This window comes from Manis javanica, chromosome 8, assembly GCF_040802235.1.
Source record: "Manis javanica isolate MJ-LG chromosome 8, MJ_LKY, whole genome shotgun sequence".
Taxonomy (NCBI): Eukaryota; Metazoa; Chordata; class Mammalia; order Pholidota; family Manidae; genus Manis; species Manis javanica.
In genome coordinates this window covers 91141024-91164211 of record NC_133163.1, presented here as the reverse complement: position 1 = coordinate 91164211, position 23188 = coordinate 91141024, and the positions used below count along the sequence as shown (strand labels likewise).

The window sequence follows — 23188 nt, the reverse complement described above, 5'->3', positions numbered from 1 at the left end:
CTGTCCCTCCCTTACCTGATGGTAGATTAGTGGGACTTAAGTCTTAAAAGTGAAGGTTTCAAGCTTATTAACGAGTCCCAAAGTTCTAACTCATGCCCTGTCTACCCACTTTCTGAAGACTTGTCTAGCTCTCAACTATAAACCCAGGGAGCCAGAAAAAGGTTGCAGAGTACTCCTGCTTCCTGAGAGAAGTGTCCCCCATGAAGCCTAGAAGTCCAGTCCTAGACTGCAGGCCTGGGCTGGATCACAGAGCTGTCCCCGTGGCCAAGGTCATTGCCACGTGAGCCAGCTCTGGGGGCCCTAGGTAAGTGAATTTTAAGATTATGGGTCTGTGTGAATAGCCCTGGAAGTGCAGGCTCTGCACTGAGCTTACTGTCACATTGTCCATGCGTAAGGGATTGCTGAAGCACCCAGGACTCTGGAGAACCACCCCTGGATTTGCTTGGATCTGTCTGGTCCTGAGGATTGGGCTGGGCAGGAGTTAGGCAGTGGGACTAGGCAATGAGCTGGGTGTTTTTGCACAGCCTTGCCCAGGTGTCTGCCAAGTGTTCCCTCTGTAGGTCTGCTTTGCTGGCTCTTGATCAAGTACAGCACACACACCCTCCTCTGTGTCCCTTGCAGCAGACCACCTGTCATTAGAAACAGATCTCCTTGGCTCACTTAAATGCTAAGCAGAGAGGTTGAGCAACATGGGAAGGTTTTAGCTGGTCCCTGGAGTTTCAGAGATCCTCAGGTGTATCCAAGGGCTATTGTGAATGATGAGCAAAAGGGGCATGGGCCCCCCAAATTAGGAGAGCCTTGCTTCTGCTGCCTGGTCAAGATTCTGTGTGGAGTTAAACTGTAAGAAAAAAAATTTTTGAAATCTCTAAATCATCTTTTCAGGTAATCAATGTGTCTCAAATCACATGGGGTCTTTTTAAAATGCAGATTCCGTTTCAGAAGGTCTAGGGTGACACCTGAAACGCCATGCTGATAGTCTTTAGGCCATACCTGGAGTAACAAATCCTTAGGGCACCCTTTAGCCCTGCCAGTCAGAAGTAACTCTGATTTCTGCTTGTATGCCCCCACCCAGCCAGGAAGCCCCAAGCAGAATGTAAAACTGATGTCAGAAAATGAATTTCCAGGAAAATTCAATCCAATATATGTTTTCTGTTTTTTTTTCATTTAAAAACTGTCAATTCATGATTTTCTCTGCCCTTCTACCCTGGGTAGCACCTATAGGTAGGAGAGGTGTCTTACCTGCTGCTGTCCCTCTGTCCTGTGTGTCCTCTGCCAAGATGTAGCCTCTTTAATTGCTGGCATTTACTGGAAGGTCTGTGACCCCTGGACTCACTATTTTCTGCTTCACATGTCGTCTTTTGTCAACCAGACTCCTCAGAGGCAGTCAGCTTTCTCAACTAACTCCTCGGCCCTTCTTAGGGGCATGGAGAAATCTGGCTGCTCGCCCATGCTTCTCTGAGGCTGCTGGAGTGTAGTGAAGCCATGCACTTTGGGGAGGCAGCTGTGGCCAGTGCTAGCTGGCCAATTGAGCCACCTTCCATGATGCACATTCATACCACTTAGATGTGGAGGGCCTAGGGAGGGCAGTGTCCAGTCCAGAGAAAGCAGGGCCTATGACTCTGGAAACTGCTCAGGTACTTGCTGTATGGTAGCAAATGGTGCTAAGAAAGGCATCTGTCCAGGGGAGAGGCAGCGCTGGAGGATCCTGAGGACTCAGGTGGCAGGTACTTGTGCTATTTCAGCCTCACAGGAATGACCCAGCCTTTTGTCATCCTAGAAGTGTCTATGGCAGACAGTGCCTGGACTGGGCTATGGAGATGCCAGTCCCTGGGTGAGGAGGCAGAAGAAAAGAAGAGTAGGGAAGACATACCTGAGGCCTGCTTCCCAGGTGTTGAGGGCCCCATGAGGAAACTGGGTGCCTCCCTTATCACCAGGTTTCTTCCTGTGCCATTTCTTCCTTGCTTCAAGTCCTGGGACTTTGCTGGCTCTCCATTCCTTTTTAAAACTGCCATCGCGCAATCTCTTATTTCAGTTTCCCCCTTCATGGCAAGCCACTGGGGATGTGCTTCTGGTTTTCTCCTAGCTACTGCCAAAACTGAACATCTTGCTTTTTTTATATTCAAGGTTTTCTTACTTATCAAAACAAGGACACCAGGTAAAAGCAGAACTTAATAGAGGGAGTTACAAAACTCAAGGTGGAATTCACAGGTCTCACAGACTCCCTGGTCTACAGTCCCTGGCACCTTGGGCAAGAAAAACATTCCTGAGTGAAGAGGGTCCCCAACTTTTATCTCCCTCTTAGAGAGGTAAGAGTTCCTTCCCAGAAGGCAGGGGAATGTGTTTCTGTGAGCACCCCTGAAGGGCCTATGCCTCTGCTGTCCTGCCCCTTTGGATTTTGTTGTTCTGGGAACCCACAGCTTAAGAATGAATGCCTGGCCCCAAGGGCTGGGGTGATCTCTCCGTCTGACCTAGACTGGGGATTAGGCTGCAGCAGCCTCTGAAGGGAAAAGGGAAGTGGGACACAGAGGGCCAAAGTTGCAGGAGACAGCGGGGAGCTATTCGAAGCTCCCCAAGTCCAGCTGGTGGCCCCTGAGAGCTCCCTGGGGGGTGCCCAGGCACACTCCGAATGCCTTACCCACAGCCACTTGAGTCAGGCCCTTTGACTGAGAAGAGGGGCTCCTGTACCTCAGACCATGAAGTCGTGGTACTACTGCCTGGAAACGTCCGAGGATGGGGAAGCGGTCAAATCCAGTGTGTGGGCAGGGCACCCGATGGTCTCAGTTTGCCCTCAGCCCAGTGGATTTGGAAAGGGCAGCATAGACTCTGGTATCCAGAATCTCTAAGTCTTTCAGAGAACTGACATTCAAGCCTTTGAAGCCGGAATTCATCTTGGTTAGAACTCTCTTTAAGAGATGTTATAAATGTCACTCCCTAAACAGACATACTCAGCATATCTTAACCTTTCCTGATGACCTGGGTCATGTGAGCATCAGCTGCTCAGGTGCACTGCCATCTGACACCGTGTGCCCAGCACTAAATGATGCCAACATTGGTTCTTAAGTCTGCTTTGAGTAGTACCTGTGCCCCCTCTGTGTTCTTGTGCCAATGTGAGGTAGCCCTCCCTCTTGTAACTTAACCTTTTCCAAATTCTTGGGGGTTTGGAAACAATTTTACCTAATTCAGAACTTCTGAACCAATGAAAAGTACTCTGAAAGAAGAATTGCGGGGTCTCCTAGGAATAAAATAATTGAGCTCCAATGCGTGCCTCCTATCCAGCCTGTCCTCTGGCCCTCCACTGGGCTCTAATATCTGATTTCTGGATCAGCAAATTGTTTTATACAGTCATGTTCTGGTTTGAACCAGATCACTAAAGTTTGTTGATTTTCTTTTAGTCTGTTTGGTTTTGTTTTTAATTCTTTTTTTTATTAAAGTATCATTGATATACAATATGATGAAAGTTTCACATGAACAACATTGTGGTTTCAGCATTCACCCATATTATCAAGTCCTCCCCCACCCCATTGCAGTCACTTTCAGCATACTAAGATTCTATAGAGTCATTACTTGTTTTCTCTGTGCTGTACTGCCTTCCCTGTCACCTGCCTATATTGTAAGTGCTAATTATAGTGCCCCTTAATCCCCTTCTCTCTCCCTCCCCACCCAGTCTCCCCTACCCCCTTCCCTTTGGTAACTGTTAGTCCCTTCTTAGAGTCTGTGAGTCTGCTGCTGTTTTGTTCCTTCAGTTTTACTTTGCTCTTATACTCCACAAATGAGTGAAGTCATTTGGCACTTGTCTTTCTCCGCCTGGCTTATTTCACTGAGAATACCCTCGAACTCCATCCATGTTGTTGTAAATGGTAGGATTTGTTTTCTTCTTATGGCTGAATAATATTCCATTGTATCTATGTACCACATCTTTATCCATTCATCTATTGATGGACACTTTTGTTGCTTCCATATCTTGGCTATTGTAAATAATGTAGTGATAAACATAGGAGTTCTTATGTCTTTTTAAATCCAGGATTTTGTTTTCTTCAGGTAAATCCCTAGAAGTGGGATTACTGGGTCGTATGGTATTTCCATTTTTAATTTTTTGAGGAACCTCCATACTGCTTTTCACAGTGGCTGCACGAATTGACATTCCCGCCAGCAATGTAGGAGGGTTCCCTTTTCTCCACATACTCGTCAGCACTTGTTACTTCTTGTCTTTTGGATAGTGGCCATTCTAACTGGTGTGAGGTTATACTATATTTATTGAAAAAATTCTGTATATAACAACCCACACAGTTCATACCCATGTTGTTCAAGGGTCAACTGTATATGTTCTTAAGGAAAATGCAGGATAACTTTCAAAAGCAAGAAGAAAGTAAGCTACTTCCCACAATCCAAGTACAGTGTGACTCCCTATTTCAGTCCAAGTGATAAAATTATAACATGGTAACACCCTCCTCTCCCCACCTTAATTTTTTTTGTAAGGTATAATTGATACACAATCTGATGAAGGTTTTCACATGAGCAACATTGTGGTTACTACATTTCCCCTTATCAAGTCCCCACCACAAACCCCATTACAGTAACTGTCCATCAATGTAGTAAGATGCCGTAGACTCACTACTGTCTTCTCTGTGCTATACTGCCTTCCCTGTGCCCTCCTTACATTATGTCTGCTAATCATAATACCCCTTAATCTTCTTCCCCACCTTAATATTTTTGAGGGGACTTTAGAGAAGCTGTACTTCTGGCATATGTATGGACTGGAATTACAGACATATTTTAAAGTGCTATGTCTTTTTTTTATGCCTCAGATTAGATTCTGAGCACTGATAGGCCCCTGCTCCAATTTGCAAGGCTGATGTTCAGGTTTATGTGGGCATAGGGCCAGTTTTTCTTCAGGGTAGAATAGGGAGCCCCCCCTGCACAGCCCACCACCCAAATAGGTGCTTCTAACCTCTGAGGGTTATTTCCAGCACCTCTTTGTGCACAGGACTTTTCCTTTTCCTGTGCATTTTTTTAAATTGTGTATTTGAATTACTTTTGAATAAGAAATGTACAGGTCAAAATAAAAAACATACAAAAGGGCATAAGAAGAAAAAATCCCTCTCACATCTCATCACTTGGGCTCCAGTTCCCCTCCTGGGAGGCAAACTGTGTTGACAGTTTCTGGTGATTCCTCCCAGACATATTTCTGTGCCTTTTAAAAGGCATGATTGTATTCATTCTATGTATCTAATTTTGTATGCTCTCTTTGTTTTCACTTAACATTATACAGTACCTTTGAGAGAGTACTGTAAAGTGAGTAAAATGTTTTCTTAACATCAGCAAATACTCTTCCTAAACATTCACAATGACTGCAAATACGCCATCGAAGGGAGATGAGTTCTGTGGTTGGCCTACTACTGAACAGTTAGGATTTCCCCAGCTTAAATCCTCAGATGTGGTCCCAATGAAACTGTCTGCCTGGGTTCAGCCTGTGATTGCATTTGGTTTGGACCCTGATTGACCATTGGCTCCCTGGGGACATAGAGCTCTGGGGTCAGGAAGCAGTACAGGGCTCAGCCAGAGGGATGAGTGGGTGGTCCCTGGCCTCCAGGGGCCGTCTGTGTGGTCCGGCCAGCAGAGGAGGTATATAGAGCTGGGTCAGAGGCTGCCGCTGCTGGGTCATAACCCAGGAGGACTATGCTGTTGGTAAACAAACCAAAATGGCCTAGCTTCAGCCAGCCCTCCCTCTGCTCTCTCCCCATTTTGCCAGCAGCTGAGAGAGTTGGAAAAGGCCACCTTCAAGGCACCCAGCCCTGGCAGAATTGTGAAGTGGCCTCAGCTCCTTGCCCCAAGTTTTCTGTCATTTCCCCTCTTGCCTTCCCCCACCATCCCCAACAGGGCAGAGGGCAGCCCAGGGAATGCTGCCTTCCTACGTCGCCTCCGAGCCCCTTTCCCTTTCTCCCTCCACCCTAGTCAACTGATGTGTCTTTAGTGCTCTGCCAAATGAGTAGAGTTCATTCATCCAACTCATTAATCTATTTGTTCAACAAATATTTTTTGAGGGCCTGGGATCTGTTCTGGTAACCAAGGATATAGCAATGAACAGGAAGTGTCAGCTCCAACCCTCATGGAGTTTACACTCTAGTGAGGTTAGAGATAACCTGATAACTAGGTATGGTGAAAAATAACAGTGTTAAATAATAATAACCAACATTCACATGGTGCTTTAAAGTGTATGGAGTATTTTTTACCTAATAGCACATCTAATGCCAAGAATCTGAGAAGCAGTTACGATTATCAGTCCCACTTTAAAGATGAAATTGCATGTCACAGATACTAATATCCTGGCCAAGGACTCACAGGGTACATTGAGCCCCAGTACTCAAACCCAGCCTCTCTGACCCCAAACCCGTGTTGCTCCTGAAGAGGAGCTACTGGAGCTGGATGAGAACTGGTTTCTGGCACAGCTCTTCGTTTTACATTTGAATACATGGAGGCTCATGGAGGAAAAGTGCCTTGCCTATGACACACAGCTTAAAGCAGGAACTGAAACCCTGGATCCCTGGAGGATTTGGGGTGGGGAGTGGTCTTGGTAGGTCCATCCTCTCCCTTCCCCTGTACCCCTACTCAGCCTACCCCCTCTGCGGCACAGCCCCCTTTGGGGAGACAATACAGAGCACCCTTCCCCACCCCCATCCTCCCCTCACCAGCTCCTGCCTCTTGCTGAGTAAGTGGGTTTTCATTTAACAAATTCAGTGTGACCACCTACTGTGTGCAGGCTCTGCTAGCTGCTGGGAAGCACCTCAAGGGCTCAGTCAGTGGGGGAGGCCAATAAGGAACAGGGTTCAAAGCTGCAAGAGAAAAAGCACAGGTGTCAGACACATGTGGTAGGGCCCTCAAACCAGGCCTTGGTGGTGGGGGAGAGGAGGTTCACGGAAGGCTGCCCAGAGAACGTGACATCAACTGAGCCCTGAATTCTGAGTGGTAGATTGTCCAGGCCACAGCTGGCAGGGAAGAGACTTTCAGAATAAGAGAATGGGGGATGCAAGACAGGTAAGAAGGCGCCCTGCATGTTTGCATGCATGTTGTAGCTCCCATCTGCTCATGGTGCATCATGCCTCTTAAGGCTACAAGTGTCTCCCTTCCTGCAGAAACCCCTATGAGTAAGAGCCTACTCCTGTGGTCAGATGACACAGGCACCTCACCCACTTAGCAGTTGGTCATCAGCTTTCACCCTGTGCACTCACCGTCCTTCCCAGCCAGAGCCCCTGGCACTTCTGATAGTCCCCATCTGCCACCCTCCTGAGAGGGCTGTTCCTGGCTGCAGGCTTTGACTGTAGTGCAGGGAAGCCACAGGTAGGAACATTACTGTCCTGTCACCAATACCCTGCGCTGTACCCAGGAAGGTCACCCTCCCCTCCTGTGGGGACAGGGAGCCCCACTCCAAGAGAGGCTCAAACAGCCCTCCAGCTTAGCACCCAACATGGGGATGATTTGCAAGGGCATGGCCTCTGTACCCTCATATGCCTGCCAAAAGGCAGCCTTCCCTGGTGTGTGTTTAGGGCCTGGCCTCTCAGACCGAGAGAGACAGACAGACAGACAAAAAGAAAGAGAGAAGCCCAAGATGGTAGCTTCAGGCATGGGTCAGTGTTGCCATGTCAGGTGCGTGCTGAGGCTTCCTGGGCTGGCTGGTCAGCCTGTGCTGTGGTTCCAGTCCCAGTTACTGTGCTGTGCGCATATATGTTCAGCCTGAATATTAGCCCAGGGAGTCCGCTTGGTACTCTTCCTTGGCTATGAATGAGGTTTTCACAGGGTCTTTCCTCCAAGGGGACATGTGGCATTGTGTTCAGAAGATGTGTCATTAAACCCCAGACCCCATCAGTCCTCTGAGCTCCTGAGGGGCCCCAGAGGGGTGCTCGTCCTACATGCAGGGGTATACACAGTCCTGCCCTAGCAGGGCTCGGTTTAGAGGATAGACCTGCAAGCAGATCACACCAATACAACGAACATGCTGGGTACAAAACAGGTGGATGGAGCTGGGCACCAGCTAGCCAGGGTCAGGCAGCTTCTGGAGGCATGATGGTGCCACTGAGTTCGGAAGGCAAAAGAGGGTTGGGTAAAGTGGTCAGGTATGGAAAGCAGTGGAAATAAAGACTTGGGGCCAGAAACACAAGAGATGAGAGGAGACAGCAAGCAAGTGGCTGGGGAGGCGAGGTGGGGCTGGAGGGGAGAACAGCCCTGACTGCAGAGAAGTTTATCCTGAAGGCCACAGAAAGCTCTAGAAGTTTGTCAGTGTGGAGGGTCGTAGCCAGAGTTGCATTTTTCATTAAGTGGTAAATGAATATCTAGGGCAGGCATCAACTGGGGCAGGTGGATCAGTTTGGAGGTCATGGCAATGGTCCAGGGAGAGAGGGTGAGCATTAGAGTAGTGTTGATAGGGCAGATACACAGGAAGTCCGTAGATTCAGAGAAGGAAGCCAGGCCCCACAGGGAAGCTTGGATGAGAGGAGAGCACTCATTCCAGGCTGTACCTTATTGGGCCAGGGAGGGCCCAGGGCAAGAGGCAGGATCCAGACCAGAGTAGAGGCTGGGACTGAAGAGCCAGTGGGAAGAACAGTGCATGTGGGAGGGGCAAGTTTGGGTGCAGGGTCCCCAGACTAAGGAGAAGGGTGGCACACGGGAGAGGGTGAGGGGGCGCAGACAGTATGCTCTCTCTTCTGGAGGGTAAGAGTCAGCGACCAGAGAGCAGCTCTTGGCTGAACCCTCAGGATATGTCTAAGGAAGTGCCCAGGCCAAGGGCGAGGGCAGGGCTGGGCCTGACCTTGAAGGACAGGCATGGTGGAGACTGTCCCAGGGCAGCCAGGGAAGGACAGAGAGGAGGGGGCTCCCCAGACTGCTGGGCTGAAGTTGAGGGGCCAGGGATAGGGTGAGGAGGGCAGAGGACAAGCATGGTCAGGGGCTTCTGTCAACCCCCTCTGGCAGCCCCCTGATAGAGCAACCCTGCTCTGGCCCACCACAGCCACCATGCAATTTATTGTCCAACCTAGACGATTTGTGAGTGCAAGTAAAAATTACTCCAGAACAGGTGTAAACTAGGCCTGTCTTGAGCACACCAGGATATAGTGGCCACCCTGGCCATGGGGCCAGAGGCTAGCTCTTGGGCTCCAACGTGGCCCTCAGGGACACTGTCTGTGACCACTGCCTCCCCCAGCCTGGCCGTGGGGTGTTATTAGACCACACCCTGGAGCACCCAACCCTTCTAAAGCCAGGCCTGGCGGGGAAGGCAGGGTCTCCCCCATTCTAGGTCCCCGTGCTTTCTGCCCTCTGACAGCTGACATAAGTGCCACCACTGTCTTCAGGGGAACAATTCCTAGAGGAATGTGCATCTTCCTGGGGCCAGGTGGGGGGTGGCCTGGAGAGCCCTAGTAACCTGCTAGCCCTAGAAGGGTGCACAGAGGCCAGAGTGGTATTACCCCGTGTCCAGCTGCACTGCCTGTGTCTCCCTCAGCAAAGCCCTGGGATCCCCCAACTCCTCCCTTCTGCTTGCCCCCCATTTCCAGCCGGTTCTCAGGGTGTCCCCACATTTCCAGTTCCTGGTTTTTAGCTCAGCCCTCACCAACACCTGCCTAGAACATTGCAAAGGCTGCTTCCCAGGTCTTGTGGCCTCCAATCCACCAGCACTAGCCTCCTTATACCCAGGCCTGAACACAACACTAGTCTGCTTGACAGGCAGACAAAACAAAACAGCAAAAACAAAGACCCTCCATGGGAGGAAAACACATGAAAAAACAAAAATATCACCACAGAACTCAACTTCCCTACAAGATAAAGACTAGCACTTCCTCCTGAACTGACTCCAAAGTAGCTCTCAGCCTCGTCCCCAGTACCCTCAGGCTTCCCCCGCACAGGTACTTGGCACTGTCTGTGCACCTCCTCTGCTGGCCCCATGCCCACACACCTGGAATCCCCCGCTACCTGGTAGAGTCCTGTGTCCTCAGGGCCCTCCAGCCCTGATGCCTCTGCCCTATCCCTTGAGCTACTGGAGTTACCCTTGTTCCAGACCAGCTGTGAGGGGCATTCCGGGTCTGTCTCCACAGTCGGAGGTCCAGAGGCCCCAAGGCCTACTGTAAACTCAATAAATGGCGATTGAACTGGCCGATCCTTCCTACTCACTCCTGGTTCTTCAGAAGGATGCCTCTGAGGGATGGAAGGGTGATTTCTGAGGTCCCTGCCAATTCTGCATTTAATGCTGCAGCCTAGGGTTGGGCACATACGTATCACCCCGTTTAAATCCCTCTAAGGAAAGAAAAAATCTTAATGCTCCCCTACCAGGAGTCTCCAAAAATGGCCCAGAATCCTCTCAGGGGATCTGCAAGATCAAAACTATTTTCATAGCAATGTGAAGAAATTATTTGCCATTTTACTCACATTTCCTTATGACTATATGGTGAAATTTTTCAGAGTTATATGATATGTGTATTTGCAACAGATTGGATACAGAAGCAGATGATACCCAGCTGCTGCTTAATGGACTTAATAGTCCAACATTAAACTATAAAATAATGCCACTCTTTTCACCAACTTTGCTTGTTTGGGAAAATAGAATCATTTTTCTTTAAAAATATGTTAACATGCAATGAATTTATCTTTATGTTTTTATTTTAATTAATAAATACATTTTAAACTTCTCAATTTTAATTTCTGATACACTAAATGTCAACTGCTATATCCCACATAGACAAAAGCTCTCAGGGTCCTCAATTTTTAATTGGTAAAAGGGGCCTGATACCCCTACTTAGCAGCTAGATTTCCTGAGAGCTGTCTACCTTCTCTCCCACGCTCCTCAGCCCTGCCATGTGGCTTCCTGCCACTGTTCCTGAAATTGCTCTGAGGCCACAGAGGACCCCCTGGCATTTTTTCCAATGGATACTCTTCTGTCCTTCTTTGACAACCAAGCAGCATGACCCTGGCTCTCCGACCTCTCCAGCTGCTTGTCCTTAACTCTTCTTGCTTCACTCAGGCCCCAAGGGCTGGGGTCCTCAATGTTGGGCCTGGGCCCTATTCTCTTTTCTGTCTACTTCCAGGGCATCAAGCACTGTCTCAGTGTGTATGGCTCCCAAATCTCACTCAAGCCTGTATTTATCCCCTAAGTTCTAGACCCACATCTCCAGCTGCCTCCTGAGTGGGGATGCATCCCCAATTCAAACACTCAAATGCAGAACAGACATCCACCCCCACCCTTTCCAGGAACCCTGGCCCTCTTCCCTCTGCCTCACTCTCCTCAGCAACCAGCCACACCAAATCCTGCCTGCCTCACCCCCTAAGCCGCTCTCCAATCCGTCCTCCGGCCCATTCCCACTGCCACACCTCAGCCACGCCACCTTCACCTCTCTGGCCTTCCTCTTCCATTCTGACACAGCAGCCAGTGTCTCTTGTAAGCAGTCTCTTCCCTTCTCCGAATCCACAGGAGCCCCGACCCGGGAGGAAAGCCACCTCCACAACACAGCACAGTTTACCAGGCTGGCTAGGGGGATGCGGCCCTGCCACCCCTCCAGCCTCATGTCCGCTGCCCATGCCACTCTATCCCAGCTGGTCTGACTATGCTTCCCCTCTGATGCAACCTGTTCCCAACTTCTGTTCACCAGATAGCTTTTCAGGCTCAGGGCATGGCCTCATCATTCCCTCCCCTAGAAAGCCTCCCTCCAGGTCAGGAGCCCTTTCTAAGTTGAGTGTCCCATTTTCCTCCAGTAATAACACATTCCATGCCAATTGGTCATTCAGAGTTCCTAGGCTCTGAGTCCCTTAAGGAGGAAGATCTCTTCATGGCTGTATCCCCAGTGCCTAGTTCAGTGCCTGACATACAGCAACTTAGTAAATACTCGTTGAATGAATGGTTTGAAGAATGAGAATCCATATGCAACTAGCTGGCAAGCAGCTCTCCCCTCTCCCATCCAGTATAGAGCAGAGCTCTGCACTGAGCACCAAGACTGGCTGGCTGGCCCTGCCCTGGCACAGGAGGCCCCGGAGACAGCCACCCAGGGCTCCTGTCTACTGCCTTTAGTGTTGTCCTGACTCAGTGTGGCTGGACTCCACACTTCTCCCGTCAATGGCCAAGACACAAGGCCTCCAACACATGGGCATCCTCCCTAGGCACAACAGCTGTCCAGCTTGGTAGAAACTGACCCTGCTGGGAACAGCCAGACCAATCCAGGGGACCAGCCACAACAAGAGCCACAGCAACACATACCAGCGTCCCAGTGTAAACTGATGCTCAGAGAATTTAATGCTTTTCTGGAGGTCACTGGGCCAGTGAGGGAAGGAGCTGGGTTAGAGCCAGATTCTTGTGCTAAAGCCTGTCATCTGGGCTCCACACACATTCTGCAAGTCCAGTAGAGTCCGAACCCACTGAAGGACAATTCCAGTAGAGGAACCCAGGACCAGGCTGAGATCATGGGGCTGGCCTTCCTCTTCCATTCTGACACAGCAGCCAGGGAGAGAGGGTGAGCATTAGGGTAGTGTTGGTAGGGCAGGTACACAGGAAGCCCGTAGATTCAGGGAAGGAGGCTAGGCCCCACAGGGAAGCTTGGATGAGAGGAGAGCACTCATTCCAGGCTCTACCTGGCCAGTAGCAGCAAGGCTCAGGTGGGAGCCCAGAGGGCACCAGGGCAACTCATTCCATCCGTGGTGAGTCCTGGCAGGCCAGGATAACAGAGAAGGCACAGTTCACATCACAGCCCCAGGAGGCAACACAGCACCTGGATCTCAGAAGTCAAAGGACCACCAGGTCCTCCAGGCCGCAGGCCTCTGCACTCAGGATTGTCCTAAAACTTGTCATCACCCTACCTTAACCACAGGATCTTTAAGCAGGAGGTCAGGGGTTCAATCTGGCTGTCAGGAAGAGGTAGCAGCTAGAAGACCTGGTCTGATCTCCGAGCCTGTCAGCCTCCTCAGGGCAGCTGGGAGGAGACACAGGGCACCCGGTTGATGGCAAGGACACTGCTCACAGGACTGCTAAGTGGATCCACATGGAGCATAGATCTGCACTCAGGAGGCATTCTTTGCATGCACAAAGCTGTGAATGGTGCCCATGGAAGTGGTGGAGCCTGGTAGCCCTGCCTGCTTAGCTGCCCCCTCCCTGGGAGAGAGGGATGAAGATGAAAAGGGAGCCCCTTCCCTTTTCATGAGCCTTGCAGGGCTTTAGCACTTCACTTGCCCCAAATCCCCATCTGAAGAAAGAACCACATTCCAGCACAGATAATAAGAGATCAGTTTATGGATAATAGTATGGGACAGACTGGGAAGGTGCCAGGGCCTACAGTGATGCACTTCCCAGGAATAAACCGACAGACAAAAGGTGACAGAAGGTAACAGAGGGACAGGGAAATAAAGCCAAATGGGTAAGAGACCCAGGCCCAACCTAAGCAGCTGTGCCCTGGAGACCTGAGGGATAAGCATATATGACAAGGGCCACAGTTCTTGTAGGACCCCCTCTGTGCTCCTTCCTGCCCCTCACCAGCAGGCGGACCTTTCACAAGCATTATTTTCAGGGCTAGAGAATGGTTGGTCTGAGGGCAGGGGCAGAAGGTCAAGTCTTTGGAGGCTCCCTGGTGGGTGGAGGCCTGGATGGTGCGGGGTTAGCAGCAGCACTGGGGGATTTGGTCAGGCAATAGGTGCCTGGGGTGGGACACTGCTCAGCAGGGCCCCTATGTCCCGGGCAGGCCCCCCACCCTGCCCACCACACCAACATGGTGCAATAAATAGTTTCAAGTAGTAAGTTAGTGTCAGGCAGGAGAGCTGGAGGCTGGCAGACAGGCAGGGGCTTAGGAGAGAGAAGCCCCCAGTCACTGATCAAGTCCTCTGTGGGCTCTAGCTGTATCAAGTCAGAGTGGGGTCCTGCCCCCCATGTCCATGTCAGTACTTCTTGCAGGGGCCCAGCCCCTCAGACCAGTGCCAAAGCCTGCTCCATGGGGCAGAAGCAGGGCAGCATGGTGCCCACAGCATCCACGATGGCTGCCAGGTGATCATCCTGTGCCTGAGGCCCACAGAGTTGCATGAAGTCTGCCAAACGCAGCAAGTACTCAAGGTTGTGGCCAGAAAAGCCACGGCAGGCCAGGATCTGCGTTGCAATGGCTTCCTCCGGTGCCGGACCCAGGTAACCAGGATTCTGTGGGGTGGCCACATAGGCCAATGCCTTGAGTGGTTGATCAGGGGCCTCTTGGGGGTAGAAAGTGACCTCCTTTGTATCATAGCCACCAAGCACTGCCTCCCGCACGTTCAGGTACTTCAGGGCCTCGCTCACCTGCTCATCTCGAACCTGGTATGCTACACCCCAAGTGCAGCCCTAGGAGGAAACACGAGCAGGGGTCAGTTGTAACAGCTCTCTGCTGGTCCCACCCTAGGACCATGCTCTATAAGCCATCTAGTAGCAGTATACCAAGCCCTCATTCTCCTTGTCTTACCAAGAGTTGACATGGTCTAGCCCCAGAGCTAACAGGATTCCTACTCAGAGTGTGGTCTGAGAACCAGCGGCATCCCCTGAAGCTTATTAGGGAAGTGTGTCTCAGGCCCCACTGTAACCCTTTTGAATTAAAACCTGCATTTTAACAAGATCCGCAAGTGATTCTTGGGAGAGCACTGAGCTAGAGCTAGAAGGTATCTATAATCTAGTCAAGGACAGCCAAGGGCCCATGAGCTCCATCTACACCCCTCCACTATGGGCCCCAAGGTCTCTCTCCTGACTCAGGCACTTACCTCGTGATCTTCAAGGAGGGTCACCACACGGCCTGGCTAGGGAGGGAAGAAAGATTTTTATAAAAACAAATTAGAAGTCCGCTCTGCCATCAGTACCAGAGGAAACCCTTACCAGCCTTGCTGGCCCAGGCCTCAGAGAGCACCACTGATACAGGGGGAAGTGGAGGGAGTGATGCATGGATGCAGGAGAAATAGATCAGGGCAGTGGCCCAGACTGTTAATCAGAAATACTCATCAACACAGTGATTCAAAGGATCACAGATTCAAGCCATTACACAGCACTCACTGGGCACACAAATTTGAGCCGCAAAACGCGGACATACGTTACACGTTTCCCCCATCAGCACGGAGTCACCGTCTGCCCAGAGAGCCCCGGACATTCCAGAGCATCAGCGTCCACTATCCTGTCTCCCACCCCCTCAATGCCTGGGACATGGTCGGATGCTTACCATCTTGTCGCTGCCCCGGTGGAAGGTGTCTCCCTGCCAGAAGCGGCGGCTGTAGCCGCGCACGAAGCCCACTCGGCTGTCACTGTAGGCGAAGTCGGGCCTCCACACCAGAGAGCCGTATCCGAAAATCCACAGTGCGTGGGGGTCGCCATCGTCCCGGGGGTGCTGCGCGGGTGGCGAGGGGGGCAGCGAAGGGGCCGGCGAGGCGGGTGGAGTGTTCTGGGCTGCGGACTCCTGTTTCATGGTGCCGGGCACAGGGACGGGCCCGGACGGCCTCCGGGGCTGGTCTCCGGCGCGGGCACGGACACCTGGCCTGGCACCTTTAAGTTGCTCCAGCTGCGCTGCCCTTTCGGAGGCGCCCTTTAAACCCTCCGGCCGGGATGCTCCGCCCTCCCCGGCCAGCTGCCGCGGTGATTGGGGCGGGGAAAAGTTCCCTTTTGGCCAATCACCTTCGTATTTTACCGCTCGGTTAACCGCGCCGCCCTCTGAGTGAGTAACTGAAAGGCCTGCCCGGGACCCAGTGCACCCGCTGATTGGTTCGGCTCCACCTCTATAGCAAACCTGGCAGGAGTGATGCAACCACCCGGAGGTTTCCCTACCTCCCGCATGCAGCAAGGGCTCCTCGGATTGCGTCAGGCGGCGGGCAGTGGGCACGGTCATGGGCACTGGTCATCTTAACAGCAGCTTCTTCATGGCCTGGGCCCTTCAGGAACCACGGAAGGTGGTGCCCAGGCTGGTGTCTCCCTAGCAGTCCTGCTGGTGCATCTGGCGGAATCGCTACCTCCCCAGGCAGCACGTACTCATGACCCTGACCAGTGCAGGGCATGTCCAGAACAAGCGCTCTGGGCGGCATAAATGTCAGTCTCTGGGGCTCCGCCTGGGACCACGCCCTCTGGAGAAGCCATCTGAGGCACCCCCAGCATTCCGCACAGATGCCTCACGCTGTTCGCCCGCGTGAGCAAATGGAGAAACTGAGTCACGGGGCTGGCAAGGGGTTCTACAGAGGCTGCGAGGTTGAGTCAAGCAGAGCACCCGGAGCTTGAGGGCCTCACGTGATGGCTCCGCCTCCAGGCCAGGTGTGGGATCCCCTGAGCCGGGTGCGCTCTGGAAAGGGCCAGTGAGAGCTCTTGGAACAGCCGAGTCGCTTTTGCAGTGGTGGCAGGACCTGCGGAGAGAGGCCATAAAGACAGGCCAGCCCTGCCCTGAGGCGATGGGTTTAGTTCTGCGCGGACAGGAGCTTTGCAAAAGTGGTTGGTTGGGTTAATCCTTAGGCACCGAGGTTCTGAGAGTTTCCGGGAGCAGTCGCGGGCAAGAAGAGCCCAACTGAGGCCACCACAAGGCTGTGAGCAGCTACCGGCTTCTCCCTTGGTTACTGGCCTCCGGGCCTTCTGGTCCAGACAGGATTTTCAGGCCGTCTGGGGTTGACCCCCTAAATAGCGGCAAGGGACTCCTCCGGATATGTTTCCAGCTGTAAAAGGGAAACGGAGGCAACAGAAGGCCGGCCTCCGGAACTGCGGAACTGGCTCAGGGGGACTGCTGATTAGATCCGGGGAGCCCTCTGGCAGAGAAAAATGAGCAATATTACTAATTATTAAATTCTAATAAGGCAGCTAAACTAAAAATTATCTGTACATGTAAAGTCTTTGCAAAGGTGTCTAAGACACACTCTCCAGTAGGAATGTTGCAATATATGGTGCGAATAGTTTGAAGTTAGTTCTTTAAAAACAAAACAAGTTATACATTAATATTTGTCAGAGAAATGATCGGAAAGAATATACCTAAACTGTTAGCAGAGCCTGTCACTACAGGAGGGCTTTCAGTATTAAATGCAAACATTTATGTACAAGTTTGGAGTTTTTACAAAGAGCATGAATTACTTTCACAACTGAAAAGAAGTACAGGCAAAATGGTTGTTTCTGGCCCTTTCTCTTTCCCTCCATTTCCCATGTTTACTCCCCCCTCTACTCCTTTGCTCTCTGTCCTGTCTGCTTTCATTCGAGTAAGTCCTTTGCTGCTAGCTTCTTAGGGAGAATATGCCGTCCTTCCATCTGCCTCCTTCGGGGAGTCGGGTGGGAGGCAAGAAACTGGTACGAAGACATTGCTGGAAATATCTGAATTGGCACAAACAACCCCTTGAAAAGACAGCTTGGTGACACAAACCAAGAATCGTAAAATATCCCTGCCCTTTGACCCAATACTCCAGGACATTATTTAAAATAAAGAGCCATACGCCTGTAGATTTCTCAATGCATCGTTATTTATTAGAGAAAAAACAAAAGAAGAAAAAGTACTTACATATCAAAAAATAGCTAAATATTTAAGTAAATTATGGTCAGTCCACATAGTGGAGAAAAACCCATTCGTGTGGACACAAAGAAAACAACCTGAATATCTAGCAATAGATGAATTACTATAGACATAAAATTAAATCTACGCAGTCATTAGAAACAATTATGTATGCCTGTAGTTATTGACATAGAAACCTATCTATGATGTATAACTACGTGAAAAAGCAGGTTATAAAAAATTGTAATATAACTTTTTAAACTGAAAAAGTCTGTATGTGTTCACTTGCATAAACAAAAAAATCTGGAAGAACAAAAAAATACTCAGTGATTATACCTCTGTGTAGTAGAAATACATGAGGTTTGCACTTGCTTTTTTGTGCCAATTCAGATGTCTAAGATTTTTTTAAGAGAACATAAACCACTTTTATTTAGGAAAAAAAAAGTTGAAAAATAAAAATCCATTACGAAAACAATGTACAAAAATGCCTGTGATTCCATGGACAAAAATGGAAAATATGAACTGTTACATGCACTATGATTAAAGCTATTAAAAGAACAAAAACAAGATGCATATTAATAATGGATGTTCTGGGGTATTGTGATTATAGGTTATTTTTTTCTCTATTTTCCAAGGGTTATGAAATGTAATTTTTAATAATGAAAAGTTAACTTTTAAAAGAGTAATTAATGGTTTTTTTGGTGGCTGAGGGGTAAGCAGCCTATCAGAATCACTTGGGAGACATTTTCAAAATGCCCATTCCCAGACCCTCTCCCACCCTGACCAAAGCTCCAGGTTTAATAACGTCTTTGGTGAGGTCACTGGTAACCAGCCTTGGTCCACACAGAGTTAGGCACTCCCTGTGCTGCTTCAAACACACTGTTATCGCCCTTTGTGTCTGTCTTCTCCACCACACTGACAACAAAAAACAGTCCTTTCTTGGGTGCTTACACTGAGCTGGGCAGTTTGCTAAGTGCTTTTCATCCATTTGAATTATAAACGTCACTACTTTGTGAGGTAAATATCATCTCATAGGTGAGCAAACCAGAGCCCAGGAAAGTTTAAGCAACCTCGTCACAGTGACACAGTGGCAAGCTGTGCAGCCTAGTCTGAAGGCAAGTAGTCCAACCCCAGAGCCTCCATGCAGATTAGCATTTGACACCCTACCTCCCACAAACCTGAGAGGTCCCAGAAAGCAGACTTGTCTTTGAAGGACTAGAGGAACCAACACAGTGCTGGCTCGTGGAAGGTTCTGCACAAAAGTAAGTAGCAATGAAGCTCTTCCTTGGAAAAGGCCAGGGCACCCTGGGTTCAGAGAAGGAAGAATCCTGCAAGACACAAGTTCAATCTTGACCCTCTCAAAATAGGAATCCCCACAACAGTTGGCCCAGGGGCCTTGGCCATCTTCCTGGGGAACATTGCTTCCTGTTCCCATTCCTTGCATATCCTTGCCAACAGTATCTGTCTCCTGCCCTCACCGGGACACTCCCAGGCAGTAAATCACCTCACTCAGCTGGTTCCTCTCTTAACATCTCCAACAATCAGCCTATCTTTCCTCCAAAAATCCCCTCAGGAAGGGGCCACAGATGTGCCTGCAGAGGTGCCCGGCTCCTGAAAGAGCAGCCCCTCCACCTTACAGAGTCGCACATGGCTTGCACATGATGTGCACATGGCTGCTTCCTTTTGGGACTTTTCCCAAACTAATCTTTCCTTATTGTTCCCCTTAGGCCATCACTTCTCATTTCCTTATGATCTGTTCCTTCTCATTTCTCATTCCAGTCACTGCAATGACGTCCTGGTGTTAGTGGGCACAATTATTTGAAACAAGGATGGTGTGTTTTAGGAGGTAGGGAATCATGATAATTTATTATGCTAAATGGGAAGTTCCTTTATAAAGCTGCTGGTTCCAGAGGGATGAAAAACCTTTCCAGACTTGACTCTAAGCCCAGTTTACCCAGATTTGAGTCTATCTCCACCGTTTACCTTCTAGGTAGGTGACCCAGGCACACTGTCTCTGGTCCTCAGTTTTCTCAACTGTGAAGTAGAGAATAATAGTACCTAATTTATAGGTTCTGGTGAGAATTGAAAGAAGTAACACCGTAGCCAGCACCTAGCACACGGAGCACTCAATGTACAGCTCCATACAATTTTTAGTCCAGACTTTTCACTTTCCATTTCATACGGGATAGAGCCATAGTCTACGGTGATATTGTGATCTGTAATTAGAAATATCATATTTGGTCTTCATCCTATTCCTGGTACAGAATTCCTAAAACCGTTGGAATTTCCTAAGTGGTAAGACTGATAAAAGTGTCTTTTGTTACTCGTAAGCCCCTGTCAACCACACCTGAGTTTATGTTAATGAGAGGACTACTTGGAAAGTCCCTAAGGGTGGGGGCTGGTTGCCAGGGGAACCAACCATGTGACCAGAGGGTTGGAACTTTCTGGGAGTGGAGAGGGGAGATTGAGTTAAATCACTAAGGGCCAATGATTTAATCAGTCATGCCCCCATAATGAAGGGTTTCTGAGACCTTCCAGGTGAACACATGGCGTGCTGGGAGGGTGGGGGCATGGAAGCTCCGTGCCCTTCCCACATGACTTACCCTACGCATCTTTCCCATTTGGCTGATCCTGATTACATCCTTTTATAATAAACCAGTAATCTAGTAGTAAACTTGTTTTTACCTGAGTTGTGTGATCCACTCTAGCAAATTAATTAAACCCAAGGAGGGGATTATGGGACCCTTAAATCTATAGCTTGTCAGTTAGAAGCACAGATAACAGGCCCACTGAGAGCCGAGGAAGTGAAGCCCTCTAAATGGAAGCCACTGGGACACCATTCCCCAAGGCTACTGCAAATGGGGAGGAGAGTCCAGTGCCCTTTAGATCTCTTTTACCAGAGAGAGAGAAGAAGCACCAAGTGAAGCAAGTCACTGGGTGGAGGTGAAACTGAACTGACCTAGACTCATGGCCCAGACGTCTGGACTTGGAATTGGCATCTGAAGTTGGAGGCAGTCTTGTGGGACTGAGCCCTTAATCGATGGGATGTCACACTATCTCCAAGCAAATAGTGTCAGGATTGAGTTAAATTATAGGACGCCCAACTGGGGTTACAGAAGTGCATGATGTGTGGAAGACCCACATGTCTGGTATCAGAAGTAAAATCATGCTGTCATAGGGTCTTGAGAGCAGCTGTGATGCACAGGAAGAGTGTTTTCCTTTACTCTACCTCTCAACCTGACACAATGCAGAATTGAGTGGGTCAGGAAAGCGATGTGGCACTATTTTGATTCAGTGGAAGAAATCTCCACTATTTCACCCTCCATTCTTGTCATGCAATTCACAGGTTGTTTCAACAAATAGGTGCTAAGGGAGTGTGCCGTTAGAGGGCAGAGTGGGTGGTAGTCAGCCCCAACCCACTACTAATGGGATAGTTGCTTGTGTATGCTCGTAGGGAGGGTGAAGGGGTGCTAAAATTAATTAATTAATCCACAATCCGGGGGGCTATACCTCCCTCTGAAAGATAAGTGTGTCTTCAGGTCCTTGTCCCATGTGCAAGAAGGATACAGGTTCCAACCCTGGCAAAAGAATGGGATGAAGGGGTAGCTGACTCCCTCAGTACAATCCACATCAGCAGGGGGAGAGAAAAGGAGAGGGCAGTTGCCCTGCTGGTTATGCCAGCTGAATCCAGGGCCAAGGTGGGAACGTTGCTTGGTATGTGTGCAGAAATCAGGGACTATAAGGACCCACTCATGTCCTAGAAGGGTGCAAGGGATGGTGGGAACACCTGGCTCCCTGCCCATTTCTAGCTTGCAGGGAGGAGGAAGACACGGCTGACTGGACACCCTGGGGTGGCCAGTGTTCCAGTTATTCTAATCACAGGCCTAGCCCACCTGCAAGGGGCAGGGCCAAACCTCCAACAGATGGTTGGGATGGTGGGGCCTCCCAATTCCAAGGAGAGAGGAAGGTGTAGTTCAGTAAGTGGCTGGATGCAGGACTGACAACTGCCATTGGGGGGAGCATTTCAGTGGAGTGACAGGGCTGCATACAGAGAGGAGACCCATGGGGTCAGAGTTGAGTATCAGATCCCACGGAGGTGCTGCACTGCGGTAGGACCTGGCTTTAGAAGAGAACAGCCCATGCTGAGAAGTCTGACTTCTCCAAAGAGGCCTGACTGTGGGTGCAATGAGGCCCACTGAGAGCCGAGGAAGTGAAGCCCTTTAAATGGAAGCCACTGAGACACCATTCCCCAAGGCCACTACAAATGGGAAGGAGAGTCCAGCGCCCTTTAGATCTCTTTTACCAGAGAGAGAGAAGAGGAAGCACCGAGTGAAGCAAGTCACTGGGTGGAGGTGAAACTGAACTGACCTGGACTCGTGGCCCAGACGTCTGCCTCTGTGGGTAAGGAATGGCAGTCCTTGGACAAGCCAAGGGGCACACCTCCAACTGCCAACCCCAGGGCTTGCTTTGCCTCTAGCCTGAATGGGGAAGGGATCACTGGAGGCAGAAAGGCTGTAACCTCAAATGGCTTTTTGGACCCTGCATTGTAGTCTTGGAGGATCTCTGGTGATGAAGAGAACTAGCTGAGCCCTCTCTTGGCCAGAGTGTTAAAGGGTGCAGGGTCCCAGAGGCCAGGGAAAAGGTGACAAAAGCCACTTGGAAAGATCTCCAAGGGGAAGGGGGACTCTTGAGGACCTGGGATCTGGTTGTCCCCTCCACAGCCAGGGTCTTCCTACCACTACTCCCTACATCAAAGGAGACTGACCTGCATTAGGGGTGTTCTTGAAGAAGGCACAGAGGGAAGCAATGGTAGAGGCAAAGCTGGGCTCTCAGCTCACTCCTTGGTCCTAGGGCTACTGCTGGGACTATCGAGCCAGGCTCCAAGCTCCTCTTTAGTCCACCCCCATCCTAAGTGCTGGGAGAGTGGAAACTACACAGAGTGGTTTGCTGGCATGAGCTTGAGAAGGAGTAACCACCAGTGGGGGAAGTTGTTACACACAAATATTTTCATACACCAACTCATTTCAACCTCATAGTAACGTGCAAGTATTGTCATCCTCTGAGAAGGTAAACATAAATTAACTAGATGGTTAGCCTCCTTGGCACAGACCATGTTTTATGGCCGATGCTTGGCATATAAACGATGTTCAGTGTGGAAAGAATGAAGAAGTGGATGGACTTGTCCCAGGTTACTAGCCAATGAGAGGTGGTGCTGGAAGGGAGCTTCAGCCTCCCAGTTCAAACCCGTTCCCTGCCTTTCTGCTTCCCTCCGGGGACCGGGTGGTGCGGCAGAGAGCCGAGGACTGCCGGGTGGAGAAGGAGCTGGCTGCCTGCGACAGCTCAGAGTACGGGAAACGGAGGGCCCTGCTTCTCTGGACACCCTGAGGTACCTTTGGGGCAAAGCATCACGCTGATCTCTCTCCAGTTTAGTCCTTCGGCTTAGGGTCTCAGGGCCTGGAAGCAGCACTGCGCGACGAGGACGAAAACTAAACTCGCACCCTCCAAGACGCGGCAGGGCTGAGCGCCGAACCTTGGCGGCGGACGGAGGCCGCCCTCCGCGCGCCGCCCCGACCGCCGCGCAGCGCCCTCTGGCGCCGGGGAGCAGGACCCGGGCCGGCCCGCCTACTGGCCCGCCGGCAACGCTGGCTTCCCGCGGCCGCGGCCCCGGCCCCGGCCCCGGCCCCGCGCGGGCTCCCAGGCCGGGGTGGGATTCGGAGATGCAG

General features: G+C 50.5%; 1 protein-coding gene across 1 annotated transcript; it reads right to left on the bottom strand.

The window, feature by feature from the left end:
- Nucleotides 1-13228: 13228 nt before the first annotated feature.
- CHAC1 (ChaC glutathione specific gamma-glutamylcyclotransferase 1) lies at nt 13229-22976 on the bottom strand. Its single transcript, XM_017652809.3, has 4 exons — nt 22856-22976; nt 15180-16737; nt 14731-14766; nt 13229-14320 (listed from the first exon to the last, which is right to left on the bottom strand). The coding sequence occupies exons 2-4, from the start codon at nt 15837-15839 to the stop codon at nt 13919-13921; spliced, it is 1098 nt and encodes a 365-aa protein (XP_017508298.3). The 5' UTR covers nt 15840-16737; nt 22856-22976; the 3' UTR covers nt 13229-13918.
- Nucleotides 22977-23188: the final 212 nt, after the last annotated feature.